Source organism: Squalius cephalus (assembly GCF_949319135.1).
Source record: "Squalius cephalus genome assembly, chromosome: 20".
NCBI classification, from domain to species: Eukaryota; Metazoa; Chordata; class Actinopteri; order Cypriniformes; family Leuciscidae; genus Squalius; species Squalius cephalus.
Window position 1 is genome coordinate 4998878 of NC_137141.1, and position 24282 is coordinate 5023159.

The 24282-nt window shown below is 38.0% G+C and overlaps 1 protein-coding gene across 3 annotated transcripts in view; it reads right to left on the reverse strand.

Annotated features, from left to right (window-relative positions):
* paplna (papilin a, proteoglycan-like sulfated glycoprotein) overlaps positions 1-23326 on the reverse strand; it is a 58321-nt gene extending 34995 nt beyond the window's left edge. The window contains exons 1-12 of one of the 3 annotated variants that reach the window (XM_079853228.1): positions 23221-23326; positions 18897-19000; positions 15734-15837; positions 12461-12521; positions 11646-11748; positions 9390-9520; positions 7136-7259; positions 6974-7054; positions 6723-6895; positions 5354-5477; positions 557-683; positions 287-358 (exon numbers count right to left, since the gene is read on the reverse strand). In XM_079853228.1, coding sequence (XP_079709354.1) covers positions 287-358; positions 557-683; positions 5354-5477; positions 6723-6895; positions 6974-7054; positions 7136-7259; positions 9390-9520; positions 11646-11748; positions 12461-12521; positions 15734-15837; positions 18897-18947 — 1151 coding nt within the window. In that variant the 5' untranslated portion in view covers positions 18948-19000; positions 23221-23326. The remainder of the gene's footprint in view (positions 1-286; positions 359-556; positions 684-5353; positions 5478-6722; positions 6896-6973; positions 7055-7135; positions 7260-9389; positions 9521-11645; positions 11749-12460; positions 12522-15733; positions 15838-18896; positions 19001-23220) is intronic. The other 2 variants (XM_079853229.1, XM_079853230.1) reach the window with 2 other exon arrangements.
* Between the last annotated feature and the right edge of the window lie 956 nt (positions 23327-24282).

Genomic DNA, 24282 nt, shown 5'->3' on the forward strand with positions numbered 1-24282 from the left:
TGCCAGCAATCCTTTTTACTTTCCAGCTGTCATTTTCAAAAGCCTTAGAGGTCTTAAAAGACATACATCAGTGTTATACTGGGGATGGGGTTTTGATATACGCACAAGGAGTGGATGGGAAAACAGTTACCCACTAAAAATTCTTTAGAAAATCTCATAATGTAGCCCAGAGTTTGTGACCCGGGCACATGAGAAACACTGAGATTCCTGAGAGATTGCATAGACTGGACACAAATGTGTGTTTGAGATCAAGCGCTGCAGTATCTCAGCCTCTGAAGGCTGTTACCTGAACACTTGTACATAGACTCGTGGTGGTTCCATGGGCCTCCACAAGCGCGGCTCGTACACATACGCCATCCTTACAGAACAGGAACAGTACAGCCAAAGCTGTGAGACCCAATGGTTCTCCACAAGTCAGACAGCAACCGCACAATTTTAACACATTTGTGGGCAGGAATCAGTTTCTGATATTCAATAAAAACTGTACAGTGTGTTAAAGCACAAAACACATCTACATTACAGTTGGCTTTGAGCTGAATGTGACGTGTTGATGTACCTGCGGGTTTGCGGACACTGCTGTTCATTGCATGTGCGGTTACCGAGGGGTCGAGGGAGGGAGGCACACAGGTAATCAGAGTAGGCTTCATTATCAATGGTACAGAAGACCAGACGGGACTGGTAACCTAAAATATATGGGAGAAAAATATGTCAAATTGCAGAAGTGTAGAAATCCTATCTAATACAAATACACCAACCATGAATAAACGCTTTACAAATATGCAAAGAACACTCACTCATAACAACTTCATGTGAGACATAATATTATTAACCTTTCTCAACAGGGGGCTTCAGCAAGACGGCTTAAAATTATTTTAAATAATAATACAAAAAAAAAAGCATTAAAAAAAGCTCAAAAAAAAAAAAAATCAAGATTAAAGATGTATTACTTTTTTGTATTTATTTCCCCAAAAAACTATTTTTTGTTAATGAACCAGGATTCTCACAGTCTTGGACATACAGTATGAGGGACTTTTAAAATTTTTATTTTTTAATGGAAAGTAATAAAATCGTAAAATGACACGGGCATATTTTTTATGATTTTTTTTCTAGTTATGTAAATCTCTAAAAGATTTTGTTGAGTAGAAATTACTGATAAATAGTGAGTATACTTTTTTTTTAAATTTGCCGATTTATTGGTAAGAACATTTGGTTATGGAATTATGGAATTTAAATGTATAATTATTTTAATATATTACCACTCCTAGTTTCTGTAAATAAAAAAAGTTTGAAAATGAGCAGCTTTGTCATTACAGCATAAGTACAAGAAAATGGCAGTTTTGTCATTTGACACTTTAAATGTTCAAACTCTTTAATTTGGATGGATTCTGATTTGGCAGTCAATGTTTTTAATAATAATCAGCTGGGGGAAAATCGTTCCGAAAGTGATTAGAATGTTATTACTCCTCTGTTTCGCTATCGTTATAGCTGTGGTGTGGACTTCCCTATCCTCACTGAATTAAAACAATTATTAAAACATTATAGTTATCATCCTTTATGTGAACACGCCTTAAGGATAGGCTGCTCTATCTTAGGGCCCAGTCTTTTTCTGCTCTCCTTCTTACTAGATATTCATAAAGACTGTTATTATACGTCATTGTATTATAATGTGCATCTTATTTGAAGCCACAAAGAGTAGTCCTTCCAAGCTGTGATGATACGCTTCTCAATGGCAATTTCTCCTGATGCCCCTTAGTGAAAACAACCTCCACATTGCCTAGACACTCCTGACGCGGCTGGCCTTTCATCAGAGATATGCCGGATATTAAGCATCCCCTTCAAGCTCTTCAAACAGTGCCACGTTTGAGCTTAAATGCCTCAGGATGTAGCGCTTGGCTCTGCTGTAACTGTTTGCCTTGATACACACCCTACCTGTCCTGTTCAGTTCAGTCCAGTGTGTTGGTGATACAAATCTTCACTAATAAATGCATTTTTAACTGAATTCACAAAAAAAGCTAATGTAAAAACAAAAGACTGGCTGTCTGTTTCTGGCCGTAATTCCAAATTCACAGAACTACAGCAACACACTCGTTAAGACAAGACACTATATGTGAATAGGGTAAAACTACTAATAATACATTTCTGGGCTGTTTTTGGCCAGCTTCTGAATGGTGTGGTTCAGGTGTGGTTCAGAACATTCAGTTCTGCTTTTACTGATCGATGCCAAGTATTCTTGGGTCTTCCTCTCTTTCATTTACCCTCTGGTGTCCAGAAGGGGGCAGTCCGAACAATGTCATCTTGTTCCTTCCGGATGACGTGTCCAGTCCATCTTCATCGCCTTCTCATGATGATGATGGTGTCCAAACTTTCTTGCTTGCACTGGGAAAGTAGAGATGGTTTTGGACCAAAAGATTTTCAGGATTCTCCTGAGGTTCTTTGTGTGGAAGGTTGACAATTTGACACCTTTACATTGTTGAACAATGTGTGGAGGTCCTCACAGTATAGCACCCAAACTAAATTGAGACTGTATCTGCGTCCTTTAAACCCTACTTTATGGCTCTGAATGTTGGAGAAAAGACAAAAAAAAAACACTGAAAGGAAACTAAACAAAGCAACACATGTGACTGAAAATCACAAACTAAAGGTCCATGAAAATGAAACCAAGATCGAAATAACTGAATGTGTTCCCCTCCCAAAAGGCGCGACCTCACGCCGTAACAAAAACAAACAAACAGTTGAGGGAGAGAGTGAGGGTGGGGGCTTTGGTGACAAGGCCGAAGAGCGGGCAAGAACAGGCAGACAGATAGGTGGTGATGACGGGAGGAGTGCAGACCCAGAGCACAGTTAGGACGACAGCCCAAGGTGGAGTCGATGGAAGGAGGAGCCAAGGTGTTGACGAGCCCAACAACATCCGAGGGACGACCGACAGAGACAGAGCCGATGTTAGGGGATCCCAGGGTGCAGACGGAGAGCAGATGGACCTAAGTGATGCAGTCGGCACTGGAGACCAAGGCAGAGCTGTGGAGACGATCGTCCGAAGTGTAACTGGAGCATCCAAGGACTGAGGGGGAGCCGGTGCGTCAGAGGACCCAGGTGGAGCTGGAGCAAGGGCAGAACCCGCTGCAGCGCCACAAATGGCTTGTAAGTCCACAGCACAGGCATGGTGACGGCTGACCAAGGTGGAGCTGGAAGGACGAGGGAGCCTGGTGGAGCCGCAAGGCCGAGGATCTCAGGTGGAGCTGAGGATGGGAGGAGCCAAGGCAGCGGCAACAGGGCAAAGGGCTTAGACGGAGCGAAATAGATTAATGGAAGCGATCTCCAGTTGTAGGGAACACACGATGAAGATGAAGATTAGGTATAATGTGTTTAAAAATCCACTCAGAAGATAATACAAAAGAAGATAATTAAACAAAACCAACTGTTATGCGTAAACGTAACCGGACAAATCAAGGCGAAGGGCTGCAGGAAACCAACTGAGGCAGGGCTGAAGGACTAGCTGAGCTCTGTAGTGCAGGAGGGAGAGTGAGGCTGGGCGGGATCGAAGACGATAATTCACTATTCAGGGTGACAATACAGTCATTATGCTGGGCTGAACCAGCAGCGATGACAGGCACAGATGATGATAATACAGGGATTCAGGGTGGAAAGCAGTACCTCCGGGTCCCAGTCAGTCCACAGTCTCAAGCTCCATCAAGACTCCCACTGGTACGATGACTGCCAGCTTACACCCCTGGTCAGACTCACTTTGTGCGATGGTTGGCGCTGTCGTCACAGGCGGCTCACTCGTGGCGGGTGGATGCTCTCCATCTGCAGGGGGGTTAAGGCATCGTCATCTTTGTGGTGCTGGGTGATGGTGGGCTATGGTGGGTCTGGCTGCGAGAGGTCTGCGAGGTTTGCCTGGACGAGGCTGCTGTCATCCTCCGCTTTGCCCACTGTGAATGGTGATCCATCTATATACAGTGCGAAAGCGATGGAAGTCTCTAGGGTCCGGTAGGGATTGCCGCGGGGCAAGATGAAGCGGAGATCTTTTTCCAGTCCACACTGGAATCTCTCCATTAAGCAGACGTCATCTCAGATGGCTCGATGGCAGATGCTCAAAAACTCCTCCACGTACTCCTCAATAGCTTGTTGTTCTGAAAAAGAAGTTACCTTCAAGTTGTTTGTTTCCCCTCTATGGGGAAACATTAATGAAAGCGATCTCCAGTTGCAGGGAACACACGATGAAGATGAAGATTAGGTATAACGTCTTTAAAAATCCACTCAGAAGATAATACAAAAGAAGATACTCAAACGAAACCAACTGCTATGCGTAAACGTAACCGGACAAATGAACACTGAAAAGACTGCAACTTAAATACAAAGCAAATGAGGGAAATAATGACAAACACCTGTGATGATTAATAAATCATATTAATGTAAGGCTGGAAAAACTGGAACAGAGGGCAACTCTCTGAGAGAACAAAGGAAATTAACATTTGAACTCCCTCTTGTCAACCCATGTGTGATCGTGTCTCGAATGATGGTGCTAGTTTCAATTGGAAACTAGCACCATCATTCGAGACACGATCACACATGGGTTGACCACCTCCCAATTTACACATCATTCCCTTCACCCATCCCCACCTAAATTCACCCAAGAATCTATATGGTTTAATGTGAATAATTATCATACAGTATTACACATGTTTGGTATCATTTGAAATGTCTCAGTGCGACTGGTACAAAGGTCTCATTCCCAAAGAAGTAAAACAAAAGGTAATAAGGTCAGCTGACAAGCTGAGCCATATCGCATTAATTATCGCGGACGTATCGCCTGCGATAATTAATGCGATATGGCTCAGCTTGTCAGTTAACTACAGCTCTGTGTAGTAAATGCCGCTCCATTTGAAAGCAGATGATGGCGATTTACTACTAATCAAGGAACCGGCTTTACTGACGAGACGCGCATAACAATGTCATTCGATATATCGCCCAGCCCTAAAAAGAACACATGTGACTGAAAATAACAAACTAAAAGTCCATGAAAATTAAACTAAGATCAAAATAACAGAATGTTCGTGACATTAAAGTTAGTTAATGCATTAATTAATGTAACTAATAGACCTAATTGTAAAGTGTTACCCATTTATTTGATCAAAAATGCTCTTAAAACAGTAATATTGTGAAATATTATTAGAATTTAAAAGAATGGTTTTCTATTGTAATACACTGTAAAATTAAACTTATTCCTGTGATGCAAAGCTGAATTTTCAGCATCAAAATCTCAAAAAATGCCTAAAAAAAAAAAAAAAATGCCTGTAGTGTCTTGCATGAAATGAAACACACCCTTCCTGTGTGCTTCTACTTTGACACTGACCTGAGCCACACTCTTTGCTACAGGCCGACCAGGAGCCATAGCTCCAGTAGTAGCCCTCAGTCAAGCGTCCGTTAGGCAGATAATACTCATACTCCACGCCTTCATTAGCCTCTTGAGTGATTAGCTGTAGATAAACAAAGACATAGTCATAGACAAGGTCATAGTATTCAAAAAATGCCTAAAAAAGGAATAGGTGCATGCAGTGTGCATAACTTCCTTTTATTGGCTTTTCTTTATTTCAGTGGTCTTGGACTTGACTACTGACACAGTTGCTGATCCATACATCACTCTAGATTGAAAATATTACAAGACTAATATTAAAGGCTGTTTTCATTTCTTCATATTAATATGTCAGACCACTTTCATCTTCTGTTTTATGCATTTCTCATTACAAGTCTGTGAAGATGGTTGGCGCATGTTTCATTCCTAAATGCACGTTAAAGCGACACAGAGCAGATCATGTTGAGCAGCATTTACTGTGAACCGAGACGGTCTGAGAAGCAGAAAACACAGGCGGATCATGAGCTGCTAACGTATGAATGAACACAGTGCCATGCTTCACTCTGAAGCACGCAGCGCATATACTGTATATTTAATTAAATCACAGTCTTAATAAGCTGCATCGTGATTAATTGTGCAGCCCTACAACACACAGAAATCAAATAAGGAAAGCTCTGGTGCTCTTTGGTCACCTTTGACCAAAACATTTGACGTTTTAAAAAAAAATATACTGTATATTTTTTTACTTCATTGGAATGGTACGAAACTTAGTAAAGGTTTTAGCACTTGCTATGTGAACACAAAATAATCATGGACATGATTCGACATGACAAAAGTTAAACGGTCCTGAAGAAAATAGTCACACTTGTGCAACTCGCGGTCAAAAATGAGCGCATTGGAAATGAATGGGAGACGAATTTTATCTAGTGAAAACTTTTGGTACTGCAGGCAAATCAAATCTTACTGAAAGCTCCTTTTTTGGGATATCAAGCTCAAATTCAGAACAACTTGTTTACATGTACGGCTTTAATTTTCTTGCAGTTTTAGAGTAAACTTTTTTCACTTCGCCAATAATCTTTCAAGTGTCGTCTTTGAAAAGAGATCAAACTTAAGTCTGTGCTCTAAAGCATTCAAGGACAGTTTAAGTTTGAAATTTAATGTTCAGGTCTATGCTCAAAAAGTGAATAAATGTAATATAAATATAGCGTAAATATAATTTAGTATAAAAAAAAATCCCCCAACAATACAAAATATGAAATAAAAAACATTATCAAACTAAAATATAGTACATTCATTTCATTGACAAAAAAAAAACACTTAATTTTGGACAGACACACGAAGAGCACCAGAGGGTTAAACTGGCTCTCACCTCTATCACCAGAGGCTCAGTTGTCGGGCCACGGCCAGTGATTATCTCGGGGGTCTTTTCCCCTTCTGTTCCCCTCTGGTAATACAGCACGGTGCCAGCAATGGGTGCGGCTCGAGAGTAATCGATCACCCAGTGTCCATTAAGGTAGTACTCACCACGTAGGTTCTTGATTGCTATTAGAGCCAAAATGTAATGATAAAAAGGTTGATGCTGATGATGAAAAGATTATGACTGTATTCACAAACACTCACCAAGGTAATTGCGTGTTGGTACAGTTTCCTTGATGCTGATAGTGGTCGCCCCAACAGGGATGATGAACATTTGATTGTAACCTGTAAGTAGGGGGTAAAACTACTTTTTTAGACATATTTGTCCATATAGTTCCAAATGCGTTGGGACTTGGGTGAGTTTACCTTTGGGCAGGTTGCGCATTGAGAAACTGTTTTTGACTATATTGCATGACTGCCCATTCCCTCCACACTGTAAACAGGGGTCCTCCTCCTGGGGTGACTCCAGCATGTTATCACAGCCGAGACGCTGTGAGCAGACAAAGGACAAAGACAGAACAATAGTTCTCAGAACACACCCTTCACAGTCCAGGCAAAATACAGGGACAGTGTTTTGAGGCTGCGTTTTTTAACAAAGATTCTATTGTTGAACTCCACGCCCATCTAGTTCACGAAGAAATCTCAAACAAGCAATTAAAGGCTCTTACGGTTTTTGAGGCAATAAAGAAAGTTCACGTTTTCACTGTTCCCTGTCTTCAGGGTTTTTAAAATAAAATTTAAAACTATTTAAGAACGGCACAAATAAAATTAATACTATATGTCCATACAGAACAAATACAATCTCATACAATCTCATTAACCTCGCGCATGAGCAGATCCGTTTGCTCTCTGTAGACGCATTCAGTTTTTCCGCTTGCAAATTCCGCCATGTCGCGAGCACAACTGGCTTTTAAAGGGAATGGGAGATGAGACTGGTTTATTGCACGTTACGCCCAAAACACACCCATTACTCATTAAGAGAATAGAGACAAAACATACCCGTTACTCATTAAGAGAATAGTGACGACCCTTTTAGACCATGCACCGGGAGCGCCGACCATTTATCCCGTCGTTAAACTTACAAAAGTGGATTCAGACGCCCTAAGTGCACTTGCGCCGTGCGCTTCAGACCATGAGCTTAGATCGTTAAAATAGGGCCCTTTGTGTCACAAACTTGCGCTGTATCAATGCATGAAGACGATGGTTCAGAGTCTTAAACAGAGTTCAATAGTATCCACAATATATTCCAGGAGAATGAGGCAACACAAGTCAAACATAGACAACAACGGACAACTCCAAAGTAAAAAAAAACACTAGAACTTCTATACACTGGGTAGTGAGGTGAACACAGCTGAACCAAATGAAAAAATCAGATGAATAACCATGACAAAAAAAACTCTAAACAAAGTCCAAACAGAACATAACTGTGACATTATGATAAACTAAAAACAAATTGACAAAAAAATTTGATTTGGTAAGCACTTGGGTAAGTTGCCATTGTCATTACGCTTATTTTTGGCTCTTTGATGAATGGCTATTTTTCCTCTTGTGTAAGTGTCGCTTTAAATAAAAGTGTCTGTTAAATGCGTGAATGCAGAGGTGGACAGTAACAAAGTAAATTTACTTGAGTACTGTACTTAAGTACACTTTTTGAGTATCTGTGCTTTACTTGAGTGTTATTTTTTCTGGAAACTTTTTACTTTAACTTCACTACATTTGAAAGACAAATATCGTACTTTTTACTCCACTACAATTCTGTCAAGGTCCTTGAGTAGAAAGTAACATCAGTCAGTGGATGATTTTGGTTGCAGGGGTTGCATTTTGGTTGGAAATGAAAGTCGGGTTGACGTCAGAACCCTGCATCTGATTGACATCAGAACCCGACGTCAGATTGACGTTGGATATTGATTGAAAATAAAAGTCGGGTCGACGTCAGAACCCACCTGATGTTGGTTTCTGACGTCAACCCTATTTTCATTTTCAACCACAATACAACGTCTGTCCAATGTTGGAGATCAACGTCAATCTGACATTGGATTCTGACATAAACCTGATTTTCATTTTCAACGTTGGGTTTGGTTTTCTAAATGAGAATTTTGTCACTTTTTTGGAGCACACTAGGTTATAGATAACAGTAAGGCTAACATATTCACACTAAAAGCCAAAAAACTTTAAATAGGGCAATATTTTAGGGAACAGCCATTTGGGTGTCCGAAACCATTGTGGACGTTATTTAGTGCACTTATTCAATCTCATATTCAATCCCACTACTGGAACTGTGTTCTAGAAATAAATTTGATATTGATATGAGGGCAGGCAGGCATAGATTCAGAGGCATACAGTACTTTAAGTATTACATACAACAATGCAACAATAATAAAACAATGCATTAACATTTACTTTTTACTTTTGATACTTAAGTATTTTTAAAAACGAGTACTTCTGTACTTTTACTTAAGTAAAAATAGGTCTTTACAACTTTTACTTGTAACGGAGTAATATTTGACCAGTAGTATCTATACTTTCACTCAAGTAAGGAAGTTGTATACTTCGTCCACCTCTGCGTGAATGTAAAAGTAAGCTGGTTAAAATAGGTGTCCTGGAGGACTGCTGTGCTCACCTTGCAGAGCCCGTCCACACAGATGTGCTTTGCTCCAGGGTGGCAGGGTGTGCCGTCCACCACAGCCGACTTCTGGCGATAGAAGAAGTTCTCTCCTCTGGGAATGCAGTTCAACTCACAAGGATTCTCTCCTGAACAGACGAAAGAAGATACAGCTTAACATCAGCACCGTCACCTGTGCACAATACTTTTCACAGAGCTAAAACGGTGACACTTTACAATAAAGTTCATTAGTTAAAGTATAATATGAACTAACAATGATCAATACATTTGTTACAGTATTTATTCATCTTTGTTAATGTTAGTTAATAAAAATCCAGCTGTTCATTGTTTGTTCATGTTAGTTCACAGTGCATTAACTAATGTTAACAAACACAACCTTTGATTTTAATAATGCATTAGTAAATGTTGAAATTAATATTAAGATTAATAAATGCCGAAGAAGTATTGTTCATTCTTAGTTCATGTTAACTAAGTTAGTTAACTAATGTTAACTGATGAACCTTATTGTAAAGTGTTACAGCTAAAACATTATAAAGATAAAACACTATTCAGATCTATATGTTCTTTAAGAATGCAGACAAAATGCAACAAAAACTTCGTCACATTCATTGTAAATGCTGTAGCATAAAAAGCATGGAATATAGCACACATGTCATATGGGCTAGTTTTATATTAGTCATGCACTGAAATTTTGGTGGGCGAAAATGAATTTTCGGTTTCAGCTGAAATCACTGACCGAAATGGTAATGTTTAATTAGCGCTTCTCTGATGCCGTGTTTTTCATGTGTCAGTGTCTGTTTCGTGAACAACGTAGATGAGCTACAACAGGTAAACATGTCAGCTGTGTTAATGATATCGATTTCTCACTTTTAAACGATCTTCATTTTGATGAACTAGATCTAGTTCATGAAATTCACATCCAATAATCATAATAAGCTTTGTGCTTTGTTACTTTTTATAGAAAAATTTAAGCTTCCAAATTCTGTCCATTTTATCACAAAATTCAACAATAAATGTTGTTTTGTGGCCCTTTAATGTGTAATGTCGCTGTAGCGCCTCAGTTCAAGCGTTATGTGAACTTATCATCTACTCCTGTTTACTACTAGTTACAGCAGCAAATAAATATGAATTTTAACTTTACTGAAATGAATCATGCCTCATGTAATTCAAGTGTTTCAACCACAGAAAAACGTCAATAAAACAACTTGTAAACATTACGTCAAGCAATTACAGTTACATATTCATTATATTTTTACTTAACCTGTTGTCTTCATAATTGAATGTGTGTGTAATTAAGTATTTAAAAAGTTTATATAAAACTGTCTTATGTGCAATTTAAATGTTTATATATGAAGAGTTCAGATGCAAAAGCCTCTAAGTGCCATCTGAAATTTTCTTCTAGATTGATCATTTTTATCAAGCTCGTATATTTAAGTTCAGTAATTTCACTTAAATGACAATTAATAGGTAATTTTCATTGCCATTTAAGTGAAATTACTGAACTTAAATATACGAGCTTGATAAAAATGATCATTCTAGAAGAAAATTTCAGATGGCACTTAGAGGCTTTTGCATCTGAACTCTTCATATGTATTTCAGTGCTGTTTATTAAATATATCTGATTAATTAATTGATTATTAAGTAAGGGGCTGTTTACACAACACCATTTTCAACTAAAAACGTAAGACTTTTTATGCGTTTTGGCCGTTCATTCTCACGACAATGTCGTTTGGGAGCCTGAAAACACAAACTTTTGAAAACGAGTTTTTAAAAACGGTCTCCGTGAATCTCTGAAGACGATGACGTCATGCACATGCATATTACGTGTTCAATCTATAGTGTTTCATCGCCATCTAATGGCCTGGCAGCAGAATACAGCGTTTTTAGTCGTTTTCGCTGATCCGTGTGAATGGCGATTGTTTTAACAATGTTGTCGTCTGTACACGAAAACTCAAAGGAAAAACTTCTCAGTTTTAAGTATATCGTTGTTGTGTAAATGTACCCTAAACCTTATTTTCGGTTTTGGTTTAAGGGTAAATAAAAATAAAAATAATTTCGGTGCATCACTATTTTATACGGTGCGTTTGCTGATTTACAGTGCCTGGTCACTGTATAATGTCATTATATGGAAAAAGCAAAAAGCAGGATGAACATTCTGCTAAACATCAAGTTGTACAATTTCCATAACTGAATTTTCGTTTTCAGGTGAACTATCAGCCCTGACACACAAAATCACCTCCTGTCTGTACTTACCACCATAATATGGCAGCCATTTGTAGCGCTTTCCTTGGAAATCAGTGCCGTCGAACTGAGAGCACTGTTCTTCTCTGAAATCCCTGGAACCCTCGGGACAGTCCTGATAACTCACATAATTCAGATCACATACATTACCATTCAAAGGTTTGGGGTCAGAAAGATTTTTCTTTAAAGAAATGAATACTTTTAATCATCAAGCATGCATTATATTTATCAAAAATGAGAGTAAAGACATTTATAATTCTATTTCTATTTCAAATAAATGCAGTTTTTTAATCTTTCTAATTATCAAAGAATCCTTAAAAATAAAGAGTATCACAGTTTCCATAAAAAAAGAATAATAATTAAGCAGCACAACCGTTTTCAACATTGATAATAATCAGAAATATTTCTTGAACAGCAAATCCTCATATTAGAGTGATTTCTGAAGGATCATGTGACACTGAAGACTGGAGTAATGATGCTGAATATTCAGCTTTGATCACAGGAATAAATTACAGTTTACTAAATATTCACATAGAAAACAGTTATTTTAAATAGTAATAATATTTCACAATTGTACAGTTTTGTATGAAATAAATACAGCCTTGGTGAGCAGAATAGACTTTAAAAAAAAATCTTACTGACCCCAAACTTTTGATCAATATAGTGTAAATATTAATGATGTCCAAAAATAAATAAATAACAAATCAATATACAATGCTAAATAAGATGAAATCCTCAAATATATCAATGCCATTAAATGATCGGGTATAAGCTTTAATTTCCTTCAGGCACAAGAGTCATTGAGCAGAAGAGCTTTCAGTGTGTACCTGGATATTACATGAGCGATAGGACTTATCTGGACCCACACAGCGGTGACCACCATCAGTCCTGTAGAGACAGATCAAATACAGATGACATGTTTTCACTCTTAGGGGGAAAACTGTATTGCAAGACAGTCTGATTAAACCTTCAGGTCATCATTTTTGCATGTTTTTTTTGAAATATGCTTCTTATTCTCAATCTGGATAAATGCTGTCAGCTCATTTGTGTTGGTGTTTTACATTACTGTAGCTTAGCATGATAACTTTTTGATGGCCGATGCTGATTTCTTAGAGAGCAGGATGGTTACACTTTATTTCGATAGTCCACTTTAAACATTCTGCAAACTATAAGTAACTTTGCAGCTACATGTCAACTTATTCTAGTAACCCTAACCTAACAGACTACGAACACTCTAATGAGAATTGTTTATTGTATATTAGTTTAAACAAAACCATGAAATATATACAAAAAATAACTGACCAAGCACAAAATACATGGGTATAAATACACAAGGGCTAATAAGGAAACTAGAGACACCTGGGGACGATAACAGGCCGATTAACAGTGAACACTACAAAGGACTACAGAGATGGCACAGCATTGTCAAAATAAAAGTCCCGCTCACAATACTTATTGGCCAAGCAGAAAACATATCGGCTGATGCTGGTAATTAAACATTAAATATCAGTTGATAATATTGGCCTTGTCTATATATCACAACATGACAACAATACGGCCACAAAATGATGCACGTTATAGGTGAACCACACTGCAGACTTAAAGTCCTCCTGTAGTCAATAATTGAATCCCTTAAAATTAATCTTTGATCACCAAAATTTGATATTTTAAACGTGTTTTCCTTGAAAACAAAATTCGTCATGCCTTAAAATATCTTGAATGTAACTCGACACCCTTGCCTCATTTAGTATACGCGGTTCTATGAATATGCAAATGAGCCCCGCCTCCACTCACTCACTCAGCTCAGAGATCCACTGGTTGACGATCACACGTTGATCTGATTGGTTACAAGGTAGTTTGTGACGTCAGAAACACCAGCGATTTCAAAGCGTGTTTTTGAGACTGTCTTTGGTTCACAGCAGTTTTAAGGAGAAAATACTCAGCAATGCTGTCGACTTATGAATTTACACATGCTTTGTCTTATTAAAAACACCACATAGAAACATAAACAACATTAAAAGCTTGATTTTCACCACTTTAAGTGAGCCAGACTCAAAATTCCTCATTTGGACTTTAAATGCCTTTAAAGTGTGAAAACACCCTACAATATCAAGTGTCTCATATTATAGACTAGTCTAAGGATGCATAAAAACACACACCCTCACTAAAGAAGCACACACCCACACAGACACACAAATGCACAGAGATCATAACAAGTGCTTATGGGTGTGTTGAGAGCTGATGCCTCAATCTCTTCCGAGACACAACAAGGTCTGCTTCACTACACCTCAACCTGTGTGTTTCAAAGAGGAGTCATCCTGTTCTTCCATACTCATACATAATAGCATTATTAATAAGCGGACACAGCTGCATGGAGTTTCCAGTATGTCTAGATGTTAAGTCAGCACATGACTGACAGTAATACTGCAAGAAAAAGGCAGGGTGTGGTGCCTGATTCATTCACCAGGCGAGACACTCGCACCAAGCTGGAAGAGAGATGTCTGAAAGTCCCAGAAAGATCGCCTGAGGGGGACGTTTTAGTCTTGAGCGAGAAGTGCATTTATGAGCTCAAATTTCTAGTGAGTTACTGAGTTCAAGGTCAAAACTGTTTCTGGGAAACTCTGACTCTAGATTGTTAGATTTCTCAATGCATCATACATGCATAACAACGTCATTCAAACAAATCAGACAGAATCGATTCTGACTGGTAGGAACATGTTTGTATTGTTTAGTTTCTATAGGCATGGGCAATGTGCAAGGGTTTGTATTAGACCACAAAAGTATCATTTAACGAAATTTGGGCTGGGAAAATCATTTAAAGAGGAGTGGTAAGTTGATAGACAATCTGCCATGTTTTCATGAGCGCCATTCACAGAGTAAAATGCAAGTCAGAACAAGCAGACCAGATTCCAACACCCAGATTTATGGCCAAAGCTCTCAATGTCCTGTTGAAGACTTTCCCCAGCCAAGTCCCTATCACTCAAACACATAATTATACAATGTAACACGTTCCACTTAAAGACTGTGCATACTTGACCTTGCATACTTGACTAAACCAGTGTGTGTGCCAAAGGAGACATAGCCTGTTCCTTTTGCAAGATGAACAGAGGATGAACTCTTCAAAATAGAGTGATTTCGCAGTGATTTCAAGCGTTTTGAGTTCCCCAAAGAATCTTTCAGTCAATTTTCCCTTAGTGTAAAGAATATTTTAATAATCTAAAGATACTTTGTCCACTATACAGAAACTTTTGTGGATTTGAAAGTTTCCATGAATGTTAAAGGTTCTTTATGGAAAGGTTAACTCTTTCCCCATCAGCATTTAAATTTGATTAAATGGGTCATATAATGCCATTTTTGCCAAGTTATTATGATCCTTTAGGGTCTAAATGAAAAGTTTGTAATACACTTTTAATAAAAAATTCTCATTAGTATTGGTAGAAAACACTAATATTACCTGCATGTGTCTTTAAATGATAATGAGCTTTGCTCACCCCGCCCCTCTGTTCTGTGCGTACACCATTTGTAACACAATAACCATAACGCGTTGTTTATTATAAACGTGGGATTATGAATTATATTGAGAACGTTGTACATAGAAAACATGCCATAATGTACCCTGAGAGTAAACAGCCGCATTCATCGTGAAGCGTGCTAGCGATTTGCAAAGATTAATATAAAGGTTAATATAAAGGTTAATAAACCGTTACACATTTCGAAAAACATTTTGAACAAAAAAACTAAGAAAATCAAATTTTTGCGATGATCAAAACATGAATTATCAGAGATCGAGTACATCAACACATCAAATCTTGCACAGTTATAAACCTCTTTGTGGGTTCAGCATTTTCCTCAGTAAAGTTAGGCTATCTTGATTTATATGCTGTTGAATGTTTGCTGATCACATCAGCTTGAGTCTAAACAGCTCCTTCTGGTTTATGCAGATCTTATTCTTCGCTTGTTTTTGGATCCGGAGATGCTGAACTGTTTTAGGAGATCCACAACAGCGCCCCCTACCTTATAACACTGAACACACGGATTGCCAGAATAACTCACCAATGACAGTGAAGCGTTGTTTCGTAAAATGGTAAATGAAGACTCACCGCTGGGTTACACATGTCCTGGTCCTCGCGGTCACCCCCCCGCCACAGCTGCGACTGCATTCACCGTACGGACTCCACTCAGCCCAGAAGTCATCAGTGGGTTGCTATTAACAGTGGGGAAATCATATGTTTCTATCAAATAACATAAGACGGTAAAGTTGCAATGAAATAGAAGTACAGATACAGATACCGACACTGCAATCTTGAGTATCTGCTGATATTTATGCATATCCGATACTAGATTATTTTTTTCTTGATCAGTTTAGAGTATTTATACCACATTAACTACATACTACTTCATTATAAATGGAAAAAAAAGTGTGTGTACCTACTTAACTATATTTTGGGGACAAATTTTTAACCAGAAGTGACCAAAACCTGACAAAATCTCCAAAAACCTCCCTTTAGGGACGTCCTCATTTGTAAATCTGGTATAAAAATAATCTGGTAAATATACGTAAAATCTAAAAAATAAAATGTCAATGTAAGTTTAGACATACTGCTACATCTGGTAAAACCATGATTTTAAAAACTGCAATTAAAACTTACTATTTGTGTTACAAGAGTTCCAACGTTCTTCAAAATGCATGAACATAATTGTATGCACTATAAAAAAAACTTTTCTTTTGAAATGTATGGTGCAGATTTTTGATAAGACAGCAGACATGATAGATAAAATAAAATAAAAGGCTACATATTGATTGCGCAAAACCAGGGGCGTTTCTAGGTTTTAAAAACATCAGGGGCTGGGGTGGGTAATAAGATAACATGATTCGATACAGAGAATAATGTATATTGTAGGCCTATATACAGGGGGCAGACTGGTTAAAAAAATCAGTCCTGGCACTGTTGCCACAACAGCCCCAAATTACCACACAGACACACACATTCAAATGTGAGGTAGTTAGGGGGGTTCGGGGGCATGCTCCCCCGAGAAAATTTGGATTTCTCTGACCTACATATGTGCATTTTAAGGTGTTTGAAGGCCAAAATGTTTTGATAACAATAGCTTTAAAAGCATGTCAGTGGGCAGTAGCATAAATTATTTGTCAAGATAACAGATTCTTAAACATGAGAATGAGGATAAATGTTGAAATGAATGATCCACACAACAAAATGGAAATGCAAAATGTTTCTGCTTATTGTTGACAATACACAATCACATATTCCAAACAGGAATGGCCTTAAATGAGAAATCTTTCAAGGATTATTTTGCATAGATGTAAACTTTTTAGCATTAAAGTTTGGTTTCAGCAACTTGTTTCTTTCTTGAGTTAATCAATGTTTTTGGCACTATTAAATCAGTTCAATTAAATTTCAATTGTTCACTCATAAAGACAGTCACTTGTCGCCACCTACTGGCTTAATGATACAAGTTGCGCAAACACAGACAAGCGGAGTGATACAAACTGTGAAAAGGCTGATGCTGGTGAAATATTCCAACACATTCGAGGACCTTATATATAGGCTATAGGCTAGATATCAGAGTTAAATAGGAATACATTGTAATAATGTTAATCAAGCTGACTAAATCACACGACTGCGCAGCAATATTTAAGCTCATTATACAAAGGAAATAATACAGATCTAGACAAATTGGGTTGCTTATAGTTAAAAGAATGTCATGAACAATCATTTAGGCTAGATATAGGCCTATTTTTCACATTTTTGGTCACAAAATATTTAGTCAGTTTTGATGACTTTGCAATATTGATAAAATGTTAGAATATTAATAATGAAAAATGAGTAGGGCTACGCCAAAATGTGTAACATTTATGTAGCCTACAAAGGAATACAAAAGCCCCGACATAGAGTTTTGATGCAGTTTTAATCTCCCTTTTGGTTATTTCAATACTTAATTGACAGAACACGACGTTACATGCTAGTAGTTTATTTTGCGTGATACAGGGCGCGCCGCATTTGCGCAAGATTGAAGAGTGCGCGCCACGAGCAAACGGCTGACACGACAGTAAGTCAGTTTTTCTGAGTTTTACTGACATATAGCCTGAAAACATCTAGTCTGACAGAAGACTGTGCAGCGATGCTGACTGCGTTATTATTATTTATTTATGTTTTAAATTGCTGTGAGATTGTTTGCTGTTGCGCGCAAATCCTGGAGATGAACTTGGATAGGCTTAAATCGCTCACGTGGTGCGTCTCTGTGTGAGAGACAGATTTCAACAATCACCAGTCAGAGACAGCAGCAAAGCCATAGCACAATGAAATTAGGCAACATTATGATTTCGGGGGTTTACTATTGTCCGGTTTCATATTTGTCAGTCAACTTTTCAAAACACATTCGGGGCTACACTCAAAACATTCGGGGCTGAAGCCCCGGCAAAATCGGCTGACGCCGCCTCTGTATCATAGTATGAAAGGTTCCGATACAGAGCAGCACAAAAGCGTGTGTACATTTAAATGCAAATGAGCTGCTGATCCCCGCCCCCTTTCCAGAAGAGGGCGGAGCCTTTACAGCTCATGCTTCGGATACTCCAGCAACAACAAAACTGGTCAGTAGCAGTGTTCAGCCTTATATGTTCAAACCGGAGTCGGACACTGATAGAGAGACTCGGGATGAAGTTACTGAATGGTTAGTTGATGAATTTATGTAGTTGTTGTGGAGTTAACTTCATCTGTACATCTGTAAACCGTTGTACAGGGGCTCATGTGGGAACCTACCTAAATTCTTCAGCACATTCCCTTCATAAATAAAATGAATCCGCTGTGTCTTCAGAGGCTCGGATGCTGGGAGCCTCTGGAGACTCTTATGTTCATTTGTACATCCAAAAACAGAACATTTGTAAAGTTTATGTGCGTAGACCTTATCAATAGGCGCTATAGCGAGGATACAAGCATGGCGGCTATATGCGGCTCACTCACACGGCTACTACTGTGACGCCTGCCCCTAAATCTGGAACAGTGTATTTTCTTCTGATTTATGTGGATTAAAAAGGAATTATAGGCTGGTTGTTTACACATGTAAAAGTGAATTTTGCATAATAAGTCCCCTTTAAAGTAGATAAGGTTTGTTCTCTTACACCATGTACTGGGAGTTTTCCTTTACAATTTTCTGTTTCAGGGTTCATAGCTGTACTCTACTTTACAAGTGTGATTTATTGGCAGAATCCCCATTGGTTATAGTGTACTGCAGTATTTCACTCACCGTAAAAGCAGAGACCAGTAACAGCTGCAGACAGACCACGACCGACAGCATCCTGATCGCTCGATATCACTCCTCACTGAAGGGCACGGCACACAGCAGATCTGCTGAAAACACAACGGTGACATTCAATATCAGGCCCACATGACAAGTGTAAAACATACCTGTTTTTTGCCAATTCAATGCTCACACACACACAACGTCCTGCAACAGACAATGGGGTGTGTTCGTTTTTTGTTAATTTAAAAAAAGCCCCTGAAGCTGTGCATGCTCAAACAGATAAGACACATCCCCTGGTCTGAAAACATGAATTATAAAAAACATTATTAGGAACGCTTGCCAAACAGCCCCTTTAAAGCGTTATTCGACATTTAACATTTGCACTCATCACCATGCAAATCAGAACTTTCATTTTGTTTATTAGGTCCACTAGGAAAAAAAAACTAGGCATCAAACACTAAACGACACATTGCCAAAGTCATTCCAAACACAACATTCGCACAGAAACAAATAAAACATGTGCTGTAAAATTGGCTCAAAATATCAAACATGTTTCATATCCTCCAACTGGATTGATTCAATCTGAAATAAAAAAAAATCTGCCTATCATACACACATTTCCTGTGTAATTGGACAACTCCGATTTCCCAAAGTCTGTAGACTGGCTCTGAAATTTGGCAACTAGTGTTGACTTTAACAGACTCTCTTAAAGCTACACTGTGTAATTTTTTAAGTTGATTCTTAGCAAAAAACACTTTGTTCTTTCAAAAATGATATGTGCTAATTCATGTGTAATTACTTCTACCAACTAATCAAGTATTCTCGTAAGTGTAGAATCTGCCATTTAGAATACAGACGAGCGAGTCGCTCGAATGGTGGCAGCCATGTTGCGCATCCATCTTGAAAATACATGTGCCAAAGAGGGACATACCTGGTAATTCAAGCTTCGCCTTTCACGTTTTTACATTCAGTGGCACCGTGACGAATGCGAGGGGGAGATTACTCGCAACTGCCGGCAGATTTGAAATAATGCGGCCACCGTAAGTGTTAAAACTCCCTCTGAATGGGAGGGGCTAGAAAGTAATATTCAGTTGGTAGTCATAAACAATTTCACCGCTAGATGGAAGAAAATCCTACACAGTGTAACTTTAAAAATAAAGGTTCTTTATTGCCGTTGATGTTTCCATTAAGAACCTTTAATATCCAATATAATATAAAATATATAAAATGCCTTGAAACGTGCAGCGTTTTTCAATGTGGTGATGTCATTTCCACTGAAACAGGAAGACAGGGCGAGACATATAGAGCAGCCCCTCCCCTTTTCAAAAATAGCCAATCAAATTTTGCTGATATCACAGCGTTTGACAGCTTCATGGGGTCTAACAATATATCGTGTCACAATATATCGCAATACAAAAATGCAACAATATGTATCGTGGATAGTGACAATATGTATTGTGTATAATTCACCCAAAATAAAAATGAATGTGTGAGAAAAAAATTCAAGTTTAGTGTCAGTACTACATTAGACTACTATATATAATGTTAAATATAATGTATAATAAAGCAATGTGGGAATATTTGTGTGTCCTGATGATGCCAAATGTCTGATGTTACCAGTAAAAAGTGGCTTACATTATTTTATATATATCTAGTCAGTGTAAGAGCACAAGCATATTCATCTACAATAATTCAGTATTTTCAGATTCAGAATCATGAATATTGTTATTCTGGTGTCTCTATTGTCCTGTGCTTTGGGTTTCAGCACCAAGTCCAAGTCTATTCATTTACACACACACAATGTAATACCAAATTTGGCATTTAATCAACAGTTCATTTTTTGTTAACCTCTTGGAGTATCGCAATAATATCGTATCGTGAGTTCAGTATCGTGATATGTGTCGAATCGTGACATGAGGGTATCGTTACACCCCTACAGCTTCATGACAGCCACAGTGTAATTTTTCATATTTTAGTTTAATATGAAGCTGTTACTAAAGCAAAACAGGGAACATAATCATGCCGAAGATGTGTAGTTTGAAAAGTGTGTAATTGGTGTTAGTGCATGGCACCGTTGTTGCCTCTTCGGTTAGTGTGACACTAACATGAAACCAGACTTTATTCGCACCAGTGGAAAGCATATTTACACTGACTAAATCGTTCCCTATGCCCTATATAGTGCACTAGGTGCCATTCACCATGTAGAAAATAGTAAATGTGTGAACAAGTGACTGATTTCAGCTTCAGTGTCTATTTATAATATAGGGGGCGGAGCTTCAGATTCTAGACAGCATTTGATTGGACAGAAAATCGTTGATCCATATCGGCTGAAGTCAGAGACCGTAAGTTTTGACCGATTATATCTTCTAAATGTGAATTTTGTCATTGTTTTGGAGCACACTGGCTTATATATAAACTCAAGGCTAACATATTCATACTAAAATACAAAAAACTTGGGGACTTTAAGAACTGCACACAGAAAGGTTCTTTTGGGGAACCAAAAATGGTTCTTGTATTGGCTCTGATCGGCCTCTGGCCAATGTTGGGCTATGGGAGAGCGCCTGTCGGGCTATTTTTTTTTTGCAATGGGTTCCACATGTCGGCTCTATTCGGGCCCCGGCGGTGTTCAGCATGTTGAACCCACGTCCTGATTAACTGTTCAGATTAGCCAATGAGAATAAAGGAGAAAGTGATGAAAGCAAGCAAAGAGGTCAAGAGGGCACAGACAGAAGGCTGTTCTAATTTTATCTTTTCTAACCTGATCATTCCAATACACAAATATTTAACAACATAAGCCACCTGGAATGAATTTTGGTAATGGTGTTTTTGGAATTTGGAATTGCGCCTGGAATTATGTTGCTATCCGGCATTGCTGTGAAATCCCCTTTTCGGAACCTTTATTTTTAAGAGTGTAAAGTCGCATTAGTGTATTCCAGTCTTTAGAATTACTGTAAAAATTCCTATTCAAACACTGATTTGAACTGAAGCAGCAAACCGAATGCAGTTTTGATGGGTGTATTGATTATTTTAATGGTATTGAGCACATTGCGTATCAGATTATATGATGCACATCGTAACCAAGCCTTAGGCAACAACAACCTTGTTATTGAAATTGTAATTGAAGCGCTTGCATGACTGTCATGCAAAATGTATGACACTGCCAGACTTTCAGAGGCTAAGATTTATTGTGATCGCAATTAATCAGTGAACATAACACCAAGTGCAAAGACTCAAATCTGTCTCAGATGGCTAATCATAGTTTCAGCTCAACTTTAGTTTATTTGACAAAAATATGTCCAATCAGTTGAGAAAAAAAAAAAATACTCTACATATCAAAAACAGATTCAATTCAATTCAGTGCCTAAATTCCTCTCCCAATCAATCAAATTCAAATTCATCATCCTGTGTTTACTTGGATGTCACCCAAATGTCAATTCATAATTTCTGGATTTGTGTGATGTTGCAGTGATCTGAGTTCACCAATGTTTGTTTGCAGGATCAGTGCTGAATGTTTGGCACTTTTGTTCTGTCAGCAGTGAAAGCTTTTTAATATCCACCAACTCAGTGATGCCAATATACGTTCAACTTCTGAGTAATCAAGAAAGCCTCGCATAAAGCATGTTCTAACAGCCTGAAACAAGCTACAAATGTCCTTTAATATGAGAAAGCTGCCAGAGCATGCTGCCACCTGCCAACACCGCTTCAACATGGGATTTCTGAACTGAAGAAGCCATAGGTGGTTGTAATATGTCCCATTAACACACCATAGTCATCATGTAGGCTACTGTCAAAACTGCATAGACTACAGTCAAAATATACCACAACAAAACTAAAACTAAAAATGGACTGACATGACAGGACGATATACTACACTGCATCTAACAGCATGTTGTTAATTAAATCATTTAAATAAAATAAACACCATATGACTACTGAAGGTAACAAAGGGTGGTTAAAATAATGCGACATAACAAAAACATTAATAAAGGATATATAATACGTATTTTGATTTATCTGAACTTGCTTAGTTTCGTTTAATATGTCATCCGTTGCTCTCTTACCATTCACTTTCATTACAGTGTCTGTACGTTTTTGTTATTTTTCTGTAAAAATGACCTCCAAATGACCGAATCGATTCAGATGAAGAAAACTGATAAGACTCGTTTTAATCAATAATCCAGCCACAGTTAAACAGGATCCCACATTAATCTCCATTAGAGATCGATACAAAATCACTTGATGAACTGTTTCAGCGAGAACGTCAAGAACTTTTTGTCTCACACAGAAAACACATTGAAAGAAATGAATAGTAAGTCATATAACTCACTTTTTCCAGCTGTCGAAAGAAAACAGAGTTGATGTTCGCATCTCACGTAGCTGAATCTGCTCTCTCTCTCTCTCGCTCTCTCTCTCTCTCTCTCGCTCTCTCTCTCTGAAGCGCGTGAGAAGACTGGTGTTAAATGTCCTCAGTGAGTCACACACACACACACACACACACACACTCTCTCTCTCTCTCTCTCTCTCTCTCTCTCTCTCTCTCTCTCTCTCTCTCTCTCTCTCTCTCACACACACACACACACACACACACACACAGAGAAAACAAAAATACCATGATAACTAAATGGCATATAGGCTAGACCTATTCTATGGTTTGAGAAGACACCATACTGTTATTCTATTTAAACGTATTATTGTAATTATAGAACTAAAATTGTTGACTGTATACTCTATAGAGCTACAACCACCAAACTCAGATCTTATGTGCTTCTAATTTAATAAAAAAAAGTTGCTGCAAACGTTTTACAAAACACATATTGATCTGTGATCCAATGAAATGTGCAATACTTCACGTTGTACTACCAAATTATATGTAATAGCTAATTCATTTAACCAGACACTGGAAAGTTTTCCTTTATATCACACATCAATAATACTTTCCTAAATTTACAACTCATCTTTACTTTTACAATTAGCGTGCAACAGCATTTAAAAAATATTTTGAGGGGATTAATTTTGCTGACTTATAATAAATGTCATGTTATGATGAACATTTTTCTATTAATTTATTAGTCTGAATTATTTTTTTTTAATGCACAACTATTTTGCCATAACATATTTTTAGTTTTTAGATTTAAAGTGCCCCATTATGTTTGTTCGAATATTCCCTTTCATGCAGTGTGTAACATAGCTGTTTGTGAAACCTTATGCAAAGTTAAATAAATAAAATGCACGATAAATAAAGTTATTGTCTCCCAAATCGACAGTGAACTGCCAACAAGAGTCGTTTTTCATTCGAATCCTGCTCTACGGTTTTACACCAGAAAATAAATTTGCATAATGCCCGCCTATGTTGTACGTTGTGACAACGTACAACATACGCCCGCGAACA